The sequence below is a fragment of the Cydia strobilella genome, chromosome 21, assembly GCF_947568885.1.
Source record: "Cydia strobilella chromosome 21, ilCydStro3.1, whole genome shotgun sequence".
NCBI lineage: Eukaryota > Metazoa > Arthropoda > Insecta > Lepidoptera > Tortricidae > Cydia > Cydia strobilella.
In genome coordinates, this window is record NC_086061.1 from 12,494,679 (window position 1) to 12,517,192 (window position 22,514).

At 37.4% G+C, this 22,514-nt stretch overlaps 1 protein-coding gene across 1 annotated transcript; it reads right to left on the reverse strand.

The window, feature by feature from the left end:
* Nucleotides 1–967: 967 nt before the first annotated feature.
* Nucleotides 968–22,387, reverse strand: LOC134750828 (ATP-dependent RNA helicase DDX24). The gene is made up of 14 exons (XM_063686059.1): nucleotides 22,171–22,387; nucleotides 21,476–21,842; nucleotides 18,835–19,365; nucleotides 15,572–15,724; nucleotides 12,382–12,535; nucleotides 11,441–11,618; nucleotides 10,784–10,913; nucleotides 9,774–9,906; nucleotides 8,872–8,961; nucleotides 7,788–7,899; nucleotides 6,602–6,719; nucleotides 3,316–3,493; nucleotides 2,668–2,833; nucleotides 968–1,081 (listed from the first exon to the last, which is right to left on the reverse strand). The coding sequence occupies exons 1-14, from the start codon at nucleotides 22,315–22,317 to the stop codon at nucleotides 980–982; spliced, it is 2,559 nt and encodes an 852-aa protein (XP_063542129.1). The 5' UTR covers nucleotides 22,318–22,387; the 3' UTR covers nucleotides 968–979.
* Between the last annotated feature and the right edge of the window lie 127 nt (nucleotides 22,388–22,514).

Consider the following 22,514-nt stretch of genomic DNA (forward strand, 5'->3'; position numbering starts at 1 on the left):
AATAAGGCGTTATTTCCATATAGCTTCAATTTGAAATCAACCTTATTGACAAGCGACAATGTTGTACCTTTTGGTTGAAAATGTCACATTATGCTTTACACATAGGTATTATGCTCGAAGTGTTTCGCAGATGGCGCCAGTATAGCTTGCCCTGTCAATCCCTAGAATTGTGTTAAATTTTTGTTTTTTTAATGCCCTGGATGCCAGCCTTTTAAGACAAATCTCATAGAAAAAGGGGCATGCTATGATGGCGCCATCTCTGCAAACCCCAAGTAATGTCTCCGATAGATGGCGCTGTCACACTCGCAAACTGGTTAACGGTGCGTAAACGTACAATTATAAAGAGGTTATCAGGTCTCATACTATAATCATCTTTCAAAGAATCAACCGGAGGTGTAGATTTTTGATTGTAACTGAGAGTGAGTGACTCGCGCGCGAAGGGTTCCATGCCATTATTTTATGACCCAAAACAGATTAGGGAAGAAAATAAAACGATTATCGTTCCAAAAACTTGTTATTTAACTGTACAGCGAATAAAATAAGTTAAAGTGACGTCACAAAGTGTGACTCCCCCTTGTCACAACATTCCACATTTTTTCCCCCCCCCCTAAACGTGTGATGTAATTAATGGATGACCCCTGTGTTAAAATTGTTAAATAACAAACGAAACCGTCAACGCCATCTAACCGAGAATAGGCCAAAGGTTAGTATTGGTAGCGCCATCTGTGCGAGAATCAAATTTTCTCGATTTCCGAGGCACATTTTTTCCTTAGACTATATCAAAGATAACTCCGTAATAGATGGATACAGTCTAAGGAAAAAACGTGCCTCGAAAATCAAGAAAATTTACTATGACAGTACCGCTCTAGTATAAGTTACTCTATGACTATATTCATCTTATAAGAAGTTACATAGGTTTCTGCTGTAACGGAGACCGCTGTGCTCGGTCAATAATACAACTAAGTATGTTAGCAGCATTTTATTTCCTCTTAAAAGTTTTCTGCAATTTCAGTACCGAAGCGTTCTTGCTTTTCCTCTTCTCTCGTTTCAACTCCCCTGATTCTAGTGCTTTCTTCATAACCTGTGGAACAAGAATAAGATAAGTTTTTAGAAAACATTTCGTTTTTGGTACAAGCTTTTATCGCTGACTGTACTTTTTAGGGTTCCGTACCCAAAGGGTAAAAACGGAACGGACGTTACGGGACCCTATTACTAAGACTCCTCTGTCCGTCTGTCTGTCTCTGTCACCAGGCTGTATCTCATCAATCGTGATAGCTAGACAGTTGAAATTTTCACAGATGTATTTCTGTAGCCGCTATAACAACAAATACTAAACAGTACGAAACCCTCGGTGGGCGAGTCCGACTCGCACTTGTCCGGTTTTTTTCTACAGGTAACTTATACTCATCGAGAAAATTCTAAAAACCCCTAACACAATTAGGTTGCGTTGTTTTATCACAGAGTTCCTATGGCCACCTCCTGTCTCCATCATCAGATCAGCTCGATGGTACCATAATATTGCATTGTCATCCGACTTACATGTGTATGCAAATTTTCAGCTTCATTGGGAGTCGGGAAGTGGGTCAAATGTAACTTGCAAGATTTGACCACAGACCACATACATAGGTACATAACTATAGGTACATACATACTTACTTACATAGGTACATTGCTTACATACATTGCAAGTTAAATAAAAGCTTGTAATAATAGTTAAAAATTCAATATTTAAAAAAATATATGTGGCTTTCTATCAGAATTTCTGTTGAAATTTCAGATAATAAAAAGGGCCGACATTTAAACAGCAATATTTACCCAAAAAATGAGTTATATACCTGTAAGGCATTGTCCTGCGTTCCTAAAAGCGTAGTAGGCTCGTTCAAAGTGGGGTACTTAAAGCAGGGACCGGCCCGCTATCCCTTATCGGGGTTTTATAAGGGTATTGCATAAGGCTTAACTCACCATACCCTTTGCCAGACGAAACCCTTTGTTTTGCTTTTAAAAACCCTTATATAAAGCTACCACATTTGAGTAATCGGTAGCCCAAATACCCTTACAAAACCCTTATCATCCGCTCACCAACACCTTGCATATTGCTTATAAGGGTTAGCCTTATAAAGGGCTTCCCTTTTAGCATATAAGCGTGCTAATTTAAGTCATCTACCTTGTTCATAAAGCACACATTACTTCGAATTCGAGCGATCGTCGGCGGCGACGGCGGCGTTCTTTGACTAGGCACGTATTTTCTTTCCTTTTCATACACTACCGTAGATATATACTAATCCTGTCTCTTTCACGCAATGGGAAACCTTTATAAAAAGCGCTTAAAGATAAGGGTAACCCTTATTAAGTGCTAGCCTTATTTTTGGTTAGCTTTTCGGTAAGGGTTAGTCAAAGGTAAGGGTATGAATGGGCTTGCAGTTCAAAAGGGAAAGTCTTTCAATGTGTTAGCCGTGTTTAAGTGTCGCCCATTGAAAGGGTTTTATCGCGGAAAGGGTTGTCCGGTCCCTGACTTAAAGGAGAACCCCTTAGGGAACACGGGCTGCTTGTTTGGATCTTGACCTACCGTGGATATGTCTCTTTAGTATTTCGCTATGGCCTTCTAATTTGGGGTAATGCTTACCGACATTTAAACAGCAATATTCATCTAAAACATAAGTTATATACCTGTAAGGCGTTGTCCTGTGTGCCCAAAAGTGCAGAAGGCTCGTTTAAAGTGGGGTACTTGAAGGAGAACCCCTTAGGGAACACGGGCCGGGCTAGCATAGTGTTCAATTGCTTCTGTTTGATCTTGACTGCCTTCTCGATGCCCGGGTCCAGGTCTTTCACGGGTCTGAAACGATATGGAATCTTTGAGAGTATTGCGTATAAATATTTCTCTCTCCACCCCAAAGCTTGGGCAGTTCTTCGTCTCTTCAGTAAGAGTGCGTCGAGCTCGCGTGCTGAGTGGCCTAAAGGGGGGAGATATATACTAATTATATACTAACCCATCATCTCATCTACGATCATGTCCATCTCCCTGGCAGCTTTCTCCCTCCACCCCAAAGCTTTGGCAGTCCTCCGTCTCTTCAGTAAGAGTGCGTCGAGCTCGCGTGCTGAGTGGCCTAAAGGGGGAGATATATACTAACACATATATAGATATATACTAAGGCATCATCATCATCTACGATCATGTCCATCTCCCTGGCAGCTTTCTCTCTCCACCCCAAAGCTTGGGCAGATCTTCGTCTCTTAAGTAAGAGTGCGTCGAGCTCACGAGCTGAGTGGCCTAAAAGGGGGAGATATATAATACCACATATATAGATATATACTAACGCATCATCATCATCTACGATCATGTCCATCTCCCTGGCAGCTTTCTCTCTCCACCCCAAAGCTTGGGCAGTTCTTCGTCTCTTCAGTAGGAGTGCGTCGAGTTCGCGCGCTGTATTCACGAGTGTCTTGAGGGAATCCAGGCCTAGAGGGGGCACGGGGAACGTGGGAAGCTCCGATTCTGTAAAAAAAGTATATTATTTTTAATACTTTTAAACACACGGTCAAAATTTAATACAGGAAAAATTAATTAGTATTTAATCGTAGGTATTTCATGGACTGGCAAATAATTTTTCACATCACCAATTCGAAAAAGGGGTTTTTCTTCCCTGCTAGGAGGGATCAAAGTGGCACTTTTCTTCCCTGCTAGAAGGGATCAAAGTAACACTTTTCTGTTCTAGGACACTATTAAAAAAAATTGCACATTATTTTTTTAGGTTAAATAATATTTTTAAACATCATAATTACCTCATAGGTGATTTGAAAAGCAGTATGTGTCACATGGTAGCAAAATTATTTCCATCTTGGGCGTCACACACTTGAATCCCTCACTACGCTCAGCATTCTACTTTAGAATCCCTCGTTACTCTCGGGATTCTATTATAGAATCCTTCGCTTCGTTTAGGATTCAATGTACGCCCTCGCCGTAAATATGTCATTTTGCTCCCTTGTAACACAATCTACTATTTCAAACATACATACATACATCCTTTCTTATGAAATGATTACGAGAAAGTAAATATTCACTCTTATTAAGTGTGACGCACAACTTGGCATATCTGACGACTTAATCGTTACTTATTGCCTGATTAATTGATTAAATTTTAATAACAAAACTTCCGTGAGACACAGACATAGTAAATATATTAATAACGGGTCACTCACGCACGGGGTTACATGAGTGACCCGTAATTGATATATTTACATACATACATACATATAATCACGCCTATTTCCCGGAGGGGTAGGCAGAGACCACAGATTTCCACTTGCTGCGATCCTGACATACCTCTTTCGCTTCCTTCACTTTCATAACACGCAAAATATATTATAAAATTATAAATAAATTATAAAATATTTATAATACGCAAAAAGTCGGCGTCCGTTATACGACGTGTGCGAGGGAGCGGCAACAGCATCCTGCAGATGATAGCAGACAGGCTGGACTCGCCCGTCCTCGGCCGCTTCATGGATCTGCATGTTATGAGAAGGAGTTCACGGGATGCGTGAAGCGGCGGAGGGGGCGGCCGCATCTTATATGTTTTTGTTTTTTTGTTTTGTAATTTTAATTTAATTTAATTTTAGTTGAGTTTTCCTTTCCTTTTAATAATATTCTAACATAGTTCTTGAGTAAAGAGTTACTAACCATATTATGGAACCTGTGTTTTTTGAATTAAATGTTTTTTTTTTTTTTTTTAGGTTAGGTTAGGTTTAGGGTGCTCTTGATATATTTAATTTATTAAATTACATAAAAAGTCGAAGTAAATTCTTTATTTGCATTAAACTCTTATTATCTAAGTGTGACATATAACTTGGCATTTCTGACGGCCTCTTATTCCATCATAAGTATGATTAATCGTTCCTTATTGGATGATTAAATGATTAAACTATTGATTACTTACTCTTATGCCCATATCTATCTGCAAGCCTCTCGCTCCATCATCAGAATAGTCAGAGCTTCCTAATAGTCTGATTGAATGATTGATTATTCACTCTTATCAAAGATAGATATAACTCAGTAATAGATGGATACAGTCTAAGGAAAAAACGTGCCTCGAAAATCACGAAAATTTGATTCTCGATCAGATGGCGCCACTAGTTTTGGCCTATTCTCGTATAGAGGGCGTTGACTGTTTCGTTATGTATAATTTTAACGCATACCAGTGAAAGATCATGGGTCAAAATCATATAAAAATAATTAATGCAAATAAAAAAATCATTTATCCATATTTAAATACATTTTATCGTATTTTTATAAATTACTCTTATTATTTTTAGTTTTAAAGTGTGTCGACAGATGGCAGTGAATTTACTGGGGTTACAAAATTTACTATGACAGTACCGCTCTAGTATAAGTTACTCTATGCTCTTATTAAGTGTGACACATTCTAAAGGCCTCTTGCGGCTTTCCTTATGGGTCTATTGATTGATAAATTGACTAAATACTTAATTACTTATTTTTATTAAGTGTTACACATAACTTAGCGTATCTGAAGCGGCTCCTGCGGTTCCAGTGTGGTCAAGCCTTCCTGATTGAATGATTGAATACTTACTCTTATTAAGCGTGATACACAACTTGGCATATCTGAAGGCTTCTTTCTCCATCATAAGAATAGTCAGGCCTTCCTTATTGTCTGATTGATTGAATGATTGAATACTTACTCTTATTAAGTGTAACACACAACTTGGTATATCTGAAGGCTTCTTTCTCCATCATGAGAATAGTCACCCCTTGCTTATTGTCTGATTGATTGATTGAATGATTGAATACTTACTATTATTAAGTGTAACACACAACTTGGCATATCTGAAGGCTTCTTTCTCCATCATAAGAATAGTCAGGCCTTCCTTATTGTCTGATTGATTGAATGATTGAATACTTACTCTTATTAAGTGTAACACACAACTTGGCATATCTGAAGGCTTCTTTCTCCATCATGAGAATAGTCACGCCTTGCTTATTGTCTGATTGATTGATTGAATGATTGAATACTTACTCTTATTAAGTGTAACACACAACTTGGCATATCTGAAGGCTTCTTTCTCCATCATGAGAATAGTCACGCCTTGCTTATTGTCTGATTGATTGATTGAATACTTACTCTTATTAAGTGTAACACACAACTTGGCATATCTGAAAGCTTCTTTCTCCATCATGAGAATAGTCACGCCTTGCTTATTGTCTGATTGATTGATTAATTGATTGAATAATAGAATACTCTTATTAAGTGTAACACACAACTTGGCATATCTGAAGGTTTCTTTCTCCATCATGAGAATAGTCAGGCCTTCCTTATTGTCCGATTGATTGATTAATTGATTGAATAATGGAATACTCACTCTTATTAAGCGTGATACGCAACTTGGCATATCTGAAGGCTTCTTTCTCCATCATGAGAATAGTCAGGCCTTCCTTATTGTCTGATTGATTGATTAATTGATTGAATACTTACTCTTATTAAGCGTGATACATAACTTGGCGTATCTGAAGGCCTCCTGGGGCTCCATCATGAGAATAGTCAGGCCTTCCTTATTGTCTGATTGATTGATTAATTGATTGAATACTTACTCTTATTAAGCGTGATACATAACTTGGCGTATCTGAAGGCCTCCTGGGGCTCCATCATGAGAATGGTCAGGCCTTCCTTGTTGGCTCGAGCCGTACGGCCGCTTCGGTGGACGTAGTTCTGAAGACAGACAGACAAACATTTACATATGTAGCAAACGGTGTTGCTAATAGGATAAGTTAGATGACCGGATAGGAAGCCAGTCTGTCTTCAATATAAATACCCCGTTATTTTTTTAGGTTATAATTTTTTTAAGTAGAAGTAATTTTTTTCTCCAAAATTAAATCTGAGTAACTATACTAACTATGCACTGAATTATAGTGTCGTTTACATATTATTGTATCGCGATATTAGATATCATAGGAACCCTAGCTTTTCTGGAGAAAAAGTTATCACTACTTTTGAGATTAGAAAAGTCTAATCTTAAAAAAACGGAGTATAGCTGGAAATATTTGGCACGCATTTTTGTAAATAGATAAGCATCTGTAGAAATATTAGAGCTAGATACGGAGTTATACGGCCGACCGGTCTGGCCTAGTGGGTAGTGACCCTGCCTGTAAAGCCGATGGTCCTGGGTTCGAATCCCGGTAAGGGCATTTATTTTGTGTGATGCTGATGAGCACAGATATTTGTTCCTGAGTCATGGGTGTTTTCTATGTATTTAAGTATTTATATATTATATATATCGTTGTCTGAGTACACATAACACAAGCCTCCTTGAGCTTACCGTGGGACTTAGTCAATCTGTGTAAGAATGTCCTATAAAATTTATTTATTATTTATTTATTTATACGGCCGAGCTGAAGCGAGTCCTTCAATAATTCGAGACTAGTATGCAACTCAAACATGTTTAAAACATTTTCATTCTTTGCGGAATGTCGTGGCAAATTTAATTTAGTACCTAGTGCTTTTGTTCTAATAATATATTTGTTAGGGTTCCGTAGCCAAAGGGTAAAAACGGGACCCTATTATTAAGACTGTCCGTCTGTCTGTCTGTCACCAGGCTGTATCTCATGAACCGTGATAGCTAGGCAGTCGAAATTATCACAGATGATGTATTTCTGTTGCCGCTATAACAACAAATACTAAAACAGAATAATATAAATATTTAAGTGGGGCTCATACAAAGGTGTACATAAGGTTTTTTTTTAATATTAAGATTTAGAGCTGGTGTCAAAGTGAACTTACCTCAGCGGTTCTGGGCACTTGATAGTGTATGACATGGTCGACATTCGGTATGTCTAACCCCCTCGCTGCTACATCGGTCGCTATTAGGACCCCGTGTGGGTCGTCTCTGAACCTAACAACAAATAAGATTAACCCTTCACTGCATATCATATAAATAAATAATAAATAAATTTTATAGGACATTCTTACACAGATTGACTAAGTCCCACGGTAAGCCCAAGGAGGCTTGTGTTATGGGTACTCAGACAACGATTTATATAATATATAAATACTTAAATACATAGAAAACACCCATGGCTCAAGAACAAATATCTGTGCTCATCACACAAATAAATGCCCTTACCGGGATTCGAACCCAGGACCATCGTCTTCACAGGCAGGGTCACTACCCACTAGGCTAGACCGGTCGTCATATCATATAAAATTAATTGTTTAAATTGAAACGTCACAATTTCATAGAAATTTAAAGGAATTCGCATCTTTGTGATCTTACGTATTAAGAACTATAAAAACCTCCTCCCTCCCCCTAAATCTTCGTACGTAATAAATGAATGCTTGGCGGGAAAATCACGTTCTTTTTAAATCTACTTATTAAAAAATAGATTTGAAACTTTGTATCAAAGAGAATATAGGATAGAGGGCTACTTTTTTGGTTCATATTTGCAAAGAGGATATAATAGGATAGAGCGGTAATATCATAGTAAATTTTGTAACCACAGTAAATTCACTGCCATCTATCAACACACTTTAAAACTAAAAATGAAGATTTATAAAAATACGATAAAATGTATTAAAATATGGATAAATGATTTTTTATATTTGCATTAATTGTTTTTATGATTTTGACCCATGTTCTTTCACTGATATGCGTTGAAATTGTTAAATAACAAACGAAACCGTGAACGCCCTCTATACGAGAGTAGGCCAAAGGTAGTGGCGCCATTTAATCGAGAATCAAATTTTCTTGATTTTCGAGGCACGTTTTTTTCTTAGATTGTATCCATCTATTACGGAGTTATATCTATCTTTGATATTTGTCTATCGCATACATGTATTTGATACTGAGGGCACACGGAAAAAATACCTCTCTAGATTTTTGAGTCTCTGTCGTTGTTGCAAACTGGCATGAAGCTGTAGTGGTCGGCACTTCAGTAGAGACAACAGCGTAGCTAAACTGAAAGAGAAAAAAAACGATAAAAAACCGGACAAGTGCGAGTCGGACTCGCTCACCGAGGGTTCCGTACTTTTTAGTATTTTTTGTTGTAGCGGCAAAAATACATCGGTGAAAATTTCAGGGACCGGCCCGCTATCCCTTATCGGGGTTTTATAAGGGTATTGCATGAGGCTTAACTCACCATACCCTTTGCCAGACGAAACCCTTTATTTTGGTTTTAAAAACCCTTATATAAAGCTACCACATTTGAGTAATCGGTAGCCCAAATACCCTTACAAAACCCTTATCATCCGCTCACCAACACCTTGCATATTGCTTATAAGGGTTAGCCTTATAAAGGGCTTCCCTTTTAGCATATAAGCGTGCTAATTTAAGTCGTCTACCTTGTTCATAAAGCACACATTACTTCGAATACGAGCGATCGTCGGCGGCGACGGCGACGTTCTTTGACTAGGCACGTATTTTCTTTCCTTTTCATACACTACCGTAGATATATACTAATCCTGCCTCTTTCACGCAAAGGGAAACCTTTATAAAAAGCGCTTAAAGATAAGGGTAACCCTTATTAAGGGCTAGCCTTATTTTTGGTTAGCTTTTCGGTAAGGGTTAGTCAAAGGTAAGGGTATGAATGGGCTTGCAGTTCAAAAGGGAAAGTCCTTCAATGTGTTAGCCGTGTTTAAGTGTCGCCCATTGAAAGGGTTTTATCGCGGAAAGGGTTGTCCGGTCCCTGGAAAATTTCGACTGTCTAGCTATCATCTATCATCCTGTCAGCGTCTCCGCTGTGCCTGTCAAATACTGTTAAATAAGCTTACCGTTGGACGCATCCAATGGCGTTGCAGAATACTATGGTTCTTCCGGGGTGTCGTTTCAGAATATAGTAGAGATACGCGTCCTTGTGCTCAAAGGCGCAAGCTATCTTACATTCTGTCAGGGTCTCGGCCGTTCCTGTCAAATAAAATCAAACAATTATACAGGGTGGCTAAAAAATAAGTGAATTCCCGTTGCCAGTGAGGTTTTGGGATTATACTGAGCAACTTTTACCAAAGATAGATATAACTCCGTAATAGATGGATACAGTCTAAGGAAAAAACGTGCCTCGAAAATCAAGAAAATTTGATTCTCGTTCAGAGGGCGCTACTAGTTTTGGCCTACAGTCGTATAGATGGCGTTGACGGTTCAGTTTGTTATTTAACAATTTTAACGCATATCAGTGAAAGAACATGGGTCAAAATCATAAAAATAATGCAAATAAAAAAAATCATTTATCTATGTTTAAATACATTCTATCGTATTTTTATAAATCTACATTTTTAGTTTCAAAGTGTGTCGACAGATGGCAGTGAATCTACTGGGGTTACAAAATTTACTATGACAGTACCGCTCTAGTATAAGTTACTCTATGCTTTTACTATGGGACCAATCACGAAATCGCGCAAAAAAAAATTACCGTCATAGAAAATGGACCGGCCAAATTTTTTGTTCTGATTTTAATATTTGTTGTTATAGCGGCAACAGAAATACATTTGTGAAAATTTCAACTGTATATCTATCACGGTTCATGAGATACGGCCTGGTGACAGACAGACGGACAGCGGAGTCTTAGTAATAGGGCCCCTATCTTACCCTTTGGGTACGGAACCCTAAAAACAGAAAAAAATTGGCTAATCCATTTTCTATGGGAGGGTAATTTTTTTTTTTAAAGGGTACTTATTGTCGCTTGTCAGTAAGGCGCTATTTCCATACAGCTTAGAAATCAACCTTATCAACAAGCGACAATGTGGTACCTTTTGGGTGAAAACGTCACAATTAGATAGTAAGTTACCTAAGTTGTCGGATGTGATGTCAACGACTTTTAGTTCAGTCATACCGATGAGTGAGACCAGCCGAGCGATCTTCTGTTTCGAAGTCATTTTCTCGATCTTTCTGTTAATAATCTTGCCTCGTTTCGTTACCTGTAAAAAATACAATCAAAGATAGATATAACTCCGTAATAAATGGACACAGTCTAAGGAAAAAACGTGAATCGAAAATCAAGAAAATTTGATTCTTGATCAGATAGCGCCACTAAGTTTGGCCTACTCTTGTATAGACGGCGTTGACAGTTTCGTTTGTTATTTAACAATTTTAACGCATATCAGTGAAAGAACACAGGTCAAAATCATTTAAAATGATTAATGCAAATAAAAAAAACATTTATCCATATATAAATACATTTTTTGATATTTTTAGATTTAGTCGTGTGTCGACAGATGGCAGTGAATTTACTGTGGCTACAAAATTTACTATGACAGTACCACTCTATCCTGTTATCCTCTTTGCTAACATATAATAGTTTTCTGTGTACATACCTTCTTTCCTTTCATATGCGCCGGCAGATTGTAAACAAAAGTCAATGTAGCTAAGACGAAGTTCTGTCATGAATTTCTCTGTGTCTATAAGTTGAGTCTCTGTAGTAAATAATAGTTTTCTGTGTACAAACCTTCTTTCCCTTCATATGCGTCGGCAGATCGTGAACCAAAGTCAATGTAGCTGAGAAGACGAAGTTCTGTCGTGAATTTCTCTGTGCTTCGTCGTAGTTGAGTCTTTCGAGCAAGGGATGAAGTTCCTCGAAATGGTTCCGTTCGATCATACGATCTGTCTCGTCTATGGCAAGGAATCTGTAAAGAAAGTGATGGAATATACAGTGTGGAAAAAATAATGGGCTCTGGAGAGAAATTGCCTTGAAACCTTAAGTCAGCTCATTTTACATTAAGGGAACATTCTTTTTTTTTTTTAGAACAAAACTGCATTCAATTTTTTTTTAATTCGCTTCCCACCTCCGGGAATCAAACCGACTAAAAATTCAAGTATGTATGTATCATAGAGTAACTTATACTAGAGCGGTACTGTCATAGTAAATTTTGTAACCCCAGTAAATTCACTGCTTTCTGTCGACACACTTTAAAACTAAAAATGAAGATGTATAAAAATACGATAGAATGTATTTAAATATGGATAAATGATTTTTTTTATTTGCATTAATTATTTTTATGATTTTGACCCATGTTCTTTCACTGATATGCGTTAAAATTGTTAAATAACAAACAAAACCGTCAACGCCATCTATTCGACTGTAGGCCAAAACTAGTAGCGCCCTCTCAACGAGAATCAAATTTTCTTGATTTTCGAGGCACGTTTTTTTCCTTAGACTGTATCTATCTATTACGGAGTTATATATCTTTGCTATGACAGTACCGCTCTAGTATAAGTTACTCTATGGATATATGTATGCTGATTTGTTTTTAAGTTTAAACTATGTTTACTTTTGTAATTTTATTTTATGTACTCTGGACATGTAATTTACTTTATCAATAAATATATGAATATGAATATGAAAATATGAAACTCTAATACTATTAATATAATACTATTAATACTCACTTGACACTCGGCAGTTGCTGTAGATGTGGTTCTCCTCTAGATATCAACTCCCAAAGTCTCCCTGGAGTCGCAACTACTATTTCAGGGTTCCGTTTGAGTTCTCTTTCCTGCTTAACCGCCGCCATACCGCCTACCACCGTCGCTATGCGAATACCTGTTGAAATAAGTTTATTACAATGAGGATATAATAAGATGCAGCGGTACTGTCATAGTAGATTTTGTAACCACAGTAAATTCACTGCCATCTATCGACATACTTTGAAACTAAATATGAAGATTTATAAAAATACGTTAAAATGTATTTAAATATGGATAAATGATTTTTTTATTTGCATTAATTATTTTTATATGATTTTGACCCATGTTCTTTCACTGATATGCGTTCAAATTATAAATAACAAACGAAACTATCAACGCCCTCTATACGAGAGTAGGCCAAAACTAGTGGTGCCATCTGATCGAGAATCAAATTTTCGTGGATTTTCGAGGCACGTTTTTTCCTTAGACTGTATCCATCTATTACGGAGTTATATCTATCTTTGGTTTATTATTTGACGACCGGTCTGGCCTAGTGGGTAGTGACCCTGCCTGTGAAGCCGATGCTCCTGGGTTCGAATCTTGGTAATGGCGTTTATTTGTGTGATGAGCACAGATATTTGTTCCTGAGTCATGGGTGTTTTCTATGTATTTAAGTATTAAGCATGTCGATAGATGGCAGTGAATTTACTGTGGTTAAAAAATTTACTATGACAGTACCGCTCTAGTATTAGTTATAGTATAAACGATGCTCCGATATAAATACAATGCCGCGCGACGCTGTGCGGCGTAAGCGCCATCGACAATAAGGTCCATAGAAAACGCCCCATGGAGACACATAAAACATATAAAAAACTCAAAAATGCGCGTTTTCCTAGAGATAAGACCTAGCTAGATCGAATTTTCGCCCCCGAAAACCCCCATATAGCAAATTTCATCTAAATCGTTAGAGCCGTTTCCGAGATCCCCGAAATATATATACCTATACAAGAGTTGTTCCTCTTTTTTTCATATTGTGGATTAGATTTAAATTTAAATAATATATTTGTATATGATTTGTATTTAACAAAGTATGTAGAAAAGCGACATCTTTTGGCCGTTTCAGTAAACATATGTAGTTCCGCTCTACACCGTTGGATGGCGCTAGTAGTTCTATGTTTTCTACAACCAAAATATTTCATAATTCATATCTAACAATATCTCGGTGCAATGTGTATTTGCGTCTTACATTTTGCTTAATGAGAGAGTGAGACGCAATGCACATTGGAAAAATAAATTGGAAAGGTACTGTGGACTTTATCTGAAGTTTATTTCATTTAAAAAACCGGCCAAGTGCGAGTCGAACTCGCGCACCGAGGGTTCCGTACTTTTTAGTATTTGTTGTTATAGCGGCAACAGAAATACATCATCTGTGAAAATTTCAACTGTCCAGCTATCACGGTTCATGAGATACAGCCTGGTGACAGACAGACAGACGGACAGCGGAGTCTTAGTAATAGGGTCCCGTTTTTACCCCTTGGGTACGGAACCCTAAAAAATAACAGTCTTGTTAAAAAGTCAGTAAAGCTTGATAAAGCAGAACAGCGCCATCTTCTGACAGCTTCAGTAACCGTAATTCCGCTCCTCGCCGTCGGATGGCGCTAGTAGTACTAGGTTTTCTATAGCGTTTCTTGCCTGCTATCAATGAGGAGAGTTATATCTATCTTTGGAGCGGTACTGTCATAGTAAATTTTGTAACCACTGTAAATTCACTGCCATCTATCGACATACTTTGAAACTAAAAATGAAGATTAATAAAAATACGTTAAAATGTATTTAAATATGGATAAATGATTTTTTTATTTGCATTAATTATTTTTATATGATTTTGACCCATGTTCTTTCACATAATTTTATCATACTATCATTGTGCAGTCGCCATCAGATATATCGGAGCAGCCGAGGTGCTCACAAATATCTGAACACGACTCAATGAGCGCTACCGCGTTTTATTTCGCCGCTAGGGGCGCTAGTGTAGATATAGGTCTTTCAAAATGTCAAATGTATAGAAGTTTTGGGGGTTTCAAGCTTTTTTATTAGGAATTTTCACTCCTTATTCATAATTTGTGATAAATCTTTGTCCATCTTTGATTAATCATGGTAAACAATAGATATAGCTCAATAAATTGTTAGTGGTTTAAAAAGTGCCAACTAAAATATATGCAAAATTAAACAGATTGAAAAAATGGCACATTTAAACGTTAAAATACCTTTGTGTATACTAGAACGTATTGATTTTATAAAAATAAGCATAGAAGAATTTTGAGATCTGTTTTTCTTGACCTACATCTACAGTGGCGCCAACAGTGGTGAGCACAAAAACGGTAGCCGTCATTGTAGGGAATGCAAAACCGGTTCTATTTGTATGAAAAATTCAGTTAATATTCGGTTATTAACCGATTTTTTCATACAGTTAATATTCGGATTTGCATTCTCTACTCTATTGTTATATAGAGTGCGTGTTTAGATATTTTTGAGCACCTCCGCCGCTCCGATATATCTGATGGCAACTGTATTATTAAAAGGCGAAACAATGGTATTATAGGTGCTATAGGGTCTCTATTGTTTGACATAATTATTGAAAGTCATAATGTAATGATTGTCATATTATCATTAGTCATAATTTGGTTTTTCTCAGAAACGCGTAACTTTTCAGGATTGCCATAAAACAAACCTAACCTAACCTAACCTATAGGATAACCCGAGGAAAATCCTGAAAAGTTAACGGTTTTAAAATTATGACTAATGATAATATGACAATCATTACATTATGACTTTCAATAATTATGTCAAACAAAGGGACCCCGTGCTATAAAATACCAAAACGTGATAATAATAGGTAATTATTAAATATATGTATGTTTATTTATATATATTCAATTTGTATATATGTAGGTATATTATTATTTTCTTTATGGATATTTGTGTACATATAGTATCATAGTAGCCTGACTTGGACCTTTTTCATATTCACTTTACAATCCTGCACCAAACTAACTGTCTCTGTTTGTCCCAATGGTTGACTAGTAGAGAATGCCTCAAGGCGTTAAGTCCGCCATTTGTACTCTTTTTGTGTAAATTTGTGCAATAAAGTTTAAATAAATAAATAAAATACCTGTATACTTGGCAACAGCCTTCAAATGCTGGGATATCTGCATCGCCAGCTCCCTCGTGGGTGTTAGAACGAGAGCGTAGAGCGGACTGCCGGTGCGAACCATCTCTGTCCCGGGCAACTCTATGTTGTCTATCACTTTCACACAGCCTATGCCTGGAAAAAAACATATTTATACATATAAGCAAAGAGGATATAATAGGATAGAGCGGTACTGTCATGGTAAATTTTGTAGCCACCGTAAATTCACTGCCATCTATTGACACACAATTAAAATTAAAAATAAATACATCAAAAAATTTATTTACATATGGATATATTTTTTTTGCATGAATTATTTTTATATTATTTTGACCCATGTTCTTTCACTGATATGCGTTAAAATTGTTAAATCACAAACGAAACCGTCAACGCCCTCTATACGAGAGTAGGCCAAAGGTAGTGGCGCCATCTGATCGAGAATCAAATTTTCTTGACTTTCGAGGCACGTTTCTTCCTTAGACTGTGTCCATCTATTACGGAGTTTATTTATTATTATTATTATTTAAGCTTTGTTTCTCGCACATCTATTATAAAATTGACTTTTTTTTTGTTATGTTTTTATGATGTGTGATCCCTTGAGGGTAAAAGCCTCCTCCATCTTTTTCCATTTCTCTTTGTCTGTAGCATTGTTCTCCCAAGTATTTCCTGCAATTGCTATGATGTCATCGACCCATCTTTTTCTTTGTTTTCCTGAGTTACGTTTGCCCAGTGGGCCTTTCCATTTGGTTGTTTGTATGGTCCATCTCTTGTCCTTGTATCTAGCCAAATGTCCAGCCCATCTCCATTTTTGTCTTAAACTAAACTGTAGTGCGTCTGTCAGTTTTGTTCTCATCCGGATATCTATGTTTTTTACTTTGTTTATTCTTCTTAGTTTCAATAGGCTTCTTTCCATTGCATGTTGGCATGATAAAATTTTTTCTTTAACTTTCTCGGTGAAGACCCATGTCTGGCATCCGTAGGTTAAACTGGGGAGAATGCAGGAATCCATAACTATTTTCTTTATTTTTAAACTATAGTTTCCTTTTAGGATTTCTTTATGTGACCAGTATTTTCTCCAAGCTATGTTTATCCTTCTTTCCACCTCGTTTATGTTGCTATTGGGGTCAAAGGAAATCATTTTACCTAGGTATACATAGTTATCCACGTATTCTATTTGTTTTCCTTCTACAGTTATACTTTTTTTGTGACTGTTCGTCATAACTTTGGTTTTAGACGCGTTCATGTGTAGGCCCACTTTTTGGCTCTCTGAATTTAGCCTCTTTAACATTGTCTCCAGACCTTTGGCAGTGTCACTGAATAAAACTATATCATCCGCAAACCTCAAATGTGTTAGTTTTTTATTTGATATCCATATGCCTTCCTTTTCCCATTGAAGTTTTTGAAAGATTTCTTCCAACACCGCTATAAAAAGTTTTGGAGAGAGGGGGTCTCCTTGTCTCACACCTTTTCCGACTTTGAATTTCTCTCCTAGCCTTTCCAGTCTCACCCTGCTGACGCTGTTGGAGTAGATGTTCTTTATGATGTTGATGTATTTTTCATTAATTTTGTTCTTATTTAATGTGTTCCATATTGATGCGTGTATTAAGCTGTCAAATGCTTTTGAGTAGTCCACAAATGCCACATACAGTGGTCTTCGGAATTCTTTGAATTTTTCTACAACTTGTTCGATGGCATGTATGTGGTCGATTGTTGAGTATTGTGGCCGGAAGCCGGCTTGTTCGATCGGCTGGTTTTTGTCAATTTCTGGTGCTATTCTGCTTAGTAATATTGATGAGAAGAGCTTGTAGATTGAGGAAAGTAGGCTGATTGGCCTGTAATTGCTGATGTCCAGCGGGTCTCCTTTTTTGTAAAGCAATATGATGTTGGATTGGCACCATTGTGTCGGAACTAATTCCTCTACCAATACTCTGTTGAAAATGTTGACAAGGTGTTCGGCTAATATAGGCGCACCGATTTTTAAGGCATCATTTGTGATTTGGTCCGGGCCTGGGCACTTTTCAGGTTTTAATCTTTTGATATGCACCATTACTTCCTTTGAGTCTATTGGGTTTACTGTTGATGTTCGTGCCATTACTTGTAGAGCAGGGTTATTTTGTTCATATTGTATTGTATCTGTAGGCTGTTTATATAGGTCGGAGTAGAAAGCTGTTGCATGTTTTATTATATAATTTCTATCTCTTGATTCACCTTTTTTATCATTTAAACCCTGTATCCAGTTCTTATGTGTTGAGAGGTCTTTATATGCTCTCTTGGTGCTACGGAATTTTGTCATATTTTTTTCGACTACTGTTTTTCTGTAGACCTCGTAATCGTCTCTGAGTGCTCTACTTGTTATTACGGAGTTACATCTATCTTTGATGTAAGTAAAAAAATTCTAAAAACCGGACAAATGCGACTCAGATTCGCCCACTGAGGGTTCCGTACAAATTTAATTTCTAGTGTTTATTATAGGTGCAACAGATATACATCATCTGTGAAAATTTCAACTTAGCTATCATGGTTCATGAGATACAGCCTGGTGACAGACAGACGGACGGACGAACCCTAATAACAAGAATTTGACACTATTTGTAGGATTGACAGGTAAAACCTACTTTGGCGCCATCTGTAAAACACTTCGACTGGCCCATTATTAGACCAGCGGCCGTAGCACGGTCGCATTTTTATCGCCTGTCACCATGCCTGTCACGTTTTAACAAGTATGTAAGTGAGAATGTGTCGGGCATAGTGACAGGCGATAAAAACCGGCCAAGTACGAGTCGGACTCGCGCACGAAGGGTTCCGTACCATTACGCAAAAAACGGGGAAAAAAATCACGTTTGTTGTATGGGAGCCCCACTTGAATATTTATTTTATTCTGTTTATAGTATTTGTTGTTATAGCGGCAACAGAAATACATCATCTGTGAAAATTTCAACTGTCTAGCTATCACGGTTCATGAGATACAGCCTGGTGACAGATGGACTGACAGACAGACAGACATCAAACATTTATTCAGCAAATAGGCCACAGGGGCACTTTTACATGTCAATTTTACATGTCAGACAGCGGAGTCTTAGTAATAGGGTCCCGTTTTTACCCTTTGGGTACGGAACCCTAAAAATGGAACCATGCTGCGCCCGCAGGAGTTCCCTTTTAGGAGGAGGGCCTGGCCATGGCCCTAGTGTCAATAAGTTTTAGACCCCTAGGCAAAAAAACAAAAGTAAATAAGATAAAACATTTACCTTCTTCATTGCCATCAACTTCATCTTGACTCTCTGTATCTTCACCACTTCCATCCTTCTCAATTTCATCATTGTCCTCTGATTTTTCATCTTTCTCGTCATCATCAGAATCATCACCATCAAATACCACCACGTCAGAAAGATGCACATAATCTGCACTATCGTCACTATCATTCCCTTCATCTGTCGATAACTCCTTCTTTCTGATTGGAACTTCTATTTCTTCTATAAAATCATCATTTTCATCTTTAACTTTATCATTCTTATCTTTAAATTCCTCTTCTCCGCTACTATAGCTATCTTCTGATGAAGTCTCTTTAATTTTCTTATTCTTTCTCTTTTTAAATTGCTTCTTTGGAGGTTCAGGTTCTGATTTCTTCTTGCTGCTCTTTTTGTATGGGATCTCATACACGTCTAGGCCTTTCGCTAGTGCTTTCTCTTTGAGTTTTAATATGCCGGTGAGAATGGGAAGGCCGAAGGCTAGGGTTTTACCGCTACCGGTCTCAGCTGCGCCGAGGATATCTCTACGACCTGGAGAATTAAGATATTTTCATGATTAAACGGTATATGAAACATATCTTATACCTTCAAATGAGCTATTCTTGTATATATATGTATATATTTCGGGAATCTTGGAAACTTGTATATATACAATATTTATATCTCGGAAGTATAAAATATATAAGACAAATGCTTTCGATCTCATGAACCGCCCAAGGGCAAATTCATATCAGTCCACGAGCGAACGAAGCGAAGAATAGCAACGAACGACAGACCCCCGGAAACACACCACAGTAGATCAAGCAACCAACATAAACTATCATTCCCCAAGACGAATAGCGGTCATCGTGGGGAATTATGACCGCAACCCTCCAACGAAAGAACCACAAACAAATCATGCGCAACAAAACTCTAACCAGTAATCCCAGCGAAACTAAACAACAAAAAACTACACAACAGAAACTTGAACAAAAAAAATATTTCAAAACAAATGAAGAACCTGTACGCAGAAAAACACTACAAAACCACTCAAAGAGGGGTCCAAATTAAATTAAATTAGTAAATAACATACACAAACTTAACACTAACTACTAGGCGTAAGAAAATTACTAACAACACGCAAAAACTTTTAATGTAAAATTGGAAATTTGGAAATAAAGGCTTTTTTATTTTATTTATTTATATCTCGGAAGCAGCTCTAACAATTTCGATGAATCTTGCTATATGGGGATTTTAGGTGCGAAAAATCGATCTAGCTAGGTCTTATCTCTGAGACAACGCGCATTTTTGAGTTTTTATATGTTTTCCGAGCAAAGCTCGATCTCCCAGGTAATGTAAGTAAGTCTTTTAAAATAATTTCTCTTGACCTTTTGACAAACAAAATTATTTTGGAACTTAGTCAAAAATGTAGGCTATATCACCCTGGCTATTATAATGAATCAATTGAATTTATCAACTGGAACTGGATCACAAACGCTCACTTATGGAGAATAACCGGACAAACACCCCGTACACAAGGAGATACAGACGCGGAAATGGCATTGGATTGGACATATCCTCAGGAAACCTGACACCCACCTATCCAAAGTGGCCCTGGCGGAAGATGCCCGGCAAGCGGAAACATGGTCGCCCTAAATCCACTTGGCGTCGTTCTGTGGAGCAAGAGCTGGGTGTATTGGGGATGCGGTGGGAGGAGGTTACCCAAGCTGCCCAAGACCGTAGTCAATGGAAAAACAAGATTCGAGCCCTACACCCCAGCAGGGGGTAACAGGAAAAGAAGAAGAGAATTGAATTTATCAAAATGGTCTCAGTAGTTATAATGCTAATGTGTAAGATGTCCCCTGATATTTATTTATTTACTTTCTCTGTTGTTTGTATATTTTTTTGTATAATTCGACATTTAGAGACTGGATACATCTCTAACAAAGTATCTAATATTTCATTGATTCCATATTTGTAATTGTTTTTTTTTGTAATTTTTTATTGCTTGTAAAAAATATTATTATTATTTGTATGTCTTTACCATATCACGGGACCATGGGGTCCCGGACCTTTGGGAGGCGTACGTGGGGCCAAAGCCAACAGCACAGAGGCCCTTTAAGACACTATAATCTAAATTATTATTTATTTAATAGGCAGGCAGTTATGGCAACTGATATGGCCTGTATCCAGTAATCATTAAGATATATACTCGTAGTTATCATGAACGAGTATTAGATGTAGTGTTATGCTTGTCTAATTTATTTTTAAACTAGTTCACATTTTGTGCTGAAACTACGTCTTCTGGGAGTTTGTTGTTGTTTGTTTGTTTGTTCAAATTCATCATCATCATCATCATGTCAGCCGATAGACGTCCACTGTTGGACATAGGCCTCCCCCAACGCTCGCCACTCCGACCTATCCTGTGCCGCTCGCAACCACCGAATTCCCGCGACCTTCACCAGGTCGTCGCTCCATCTCGTTGTTCAAATTAGATATGTAAAAGTGCTCCTGTGGCCTATTTGCTGAATAAATGTTTAATGTTGATGTTGAGATACTGACAATTCGGCCAGGATCTTTATCATGCATAGACAAGGATTAATTTAAAAACAAGTCACATTATAAAATTTCAACATTTTTGGTAAAACCCTCAATAACATACCATGAATAGCAGCAGGCAATGATAGCTGCTGTATCTTAGTAGGCTGCTTGAAGCCGAGCTCCATGAGGGCCCGCGTGATCTCCTCCGGCAACTTAAACTCTGCCCACGACAGCATATCTTCAGGTGTCAACTGTGATTCCTCCGCTACATTCTCACCAAGTTTCTTTATAGTTTTAGCCTTTTTTCTAGGTAGAGTATTATTATTCTTGTTAATGGCTGTATTATCTTCGTTGTTAAGAGAAGGCGTGACAGTATCGCAGGACTCCACGGTGAAGCCGTTGCTTAGTTTCGTTTTTTTATTCGGAATCTGTTTTGTTATAGTTTCGTCGACAGATTTAGTGTTTTTGCGCTTCTTTTGCTCCTTTTTCTGGAAACGTTAGACAAGTGTTTAAATGTTGATTTATAATAGGTTTTTCATAGCCTCCTAAGACCCAAGGTCCTACCTATAGTACTTCTTCAGTTCGATGAAATTTAAACCATATTCAATTGAACTATAGGTTCAAAATTCAGTGGCAAATTTTGGGTTTTAGGAGGTTATGACTGAAGACGTTATCGGCAGTTTGTTTTTGTTTTTTTACCACAAAACTGCAGCATGTGGGGCTTCAAAGCATAGTACATATAATTTTGATAGAGGATATAATAATCTTCAGTAGGATTTCATTCATCAATGTCTATTGAATAACTTCAAAACATACCTTTTTATTGCGTGGTCTTTCTTTATCAAGACTGTAACTTGTACACTCTTCCAAGCCAATAAATCCCTGTAATTTGTCTCCCATAGACGCTGGAAAGCCATCTAAAGTTACGGACTGCCATTTCAAATCTTTTAACTTTTTACTCATGGTTTCAATAAATTAATATATTATGCACCTGAACTGGAACTGATTTTATAACCTCAAACAACAATGTGAATTTGACAAATTGACATTTGATTGACGTAGCCTAGAGTCGAACCAAAACTGTTGAAAACCGGTAGTCGGTGCCGGTTTTCAATAGTAAAAACATCTTGTTAGTGTGAACGAAGCTTTATTGTCTATGG

Coding starts and splice junctions, on each gene's coding strand:
- LOC134750828 (XM_063686059.1), bottom strand. CDS start 22,317: ATGAGTAAAAAGTTAAAAGATTTGAAATGGCAGTCCGTAACTTTAGAT. Junction 8,962..9,773: donor GCCATTGGATGCGTCCAACG/GTAAGCTTATTT, acceptor TTTCTCTTTCAG/TTTAGCTACGCTGTTGTCTC. Junction 2,834..3,315: donor ATCGTAGATGATGATGATGC/GTTAGTATATAT, acceptor ATATCGTTTCAG/ACCCGTGAAAGACCTGGACC.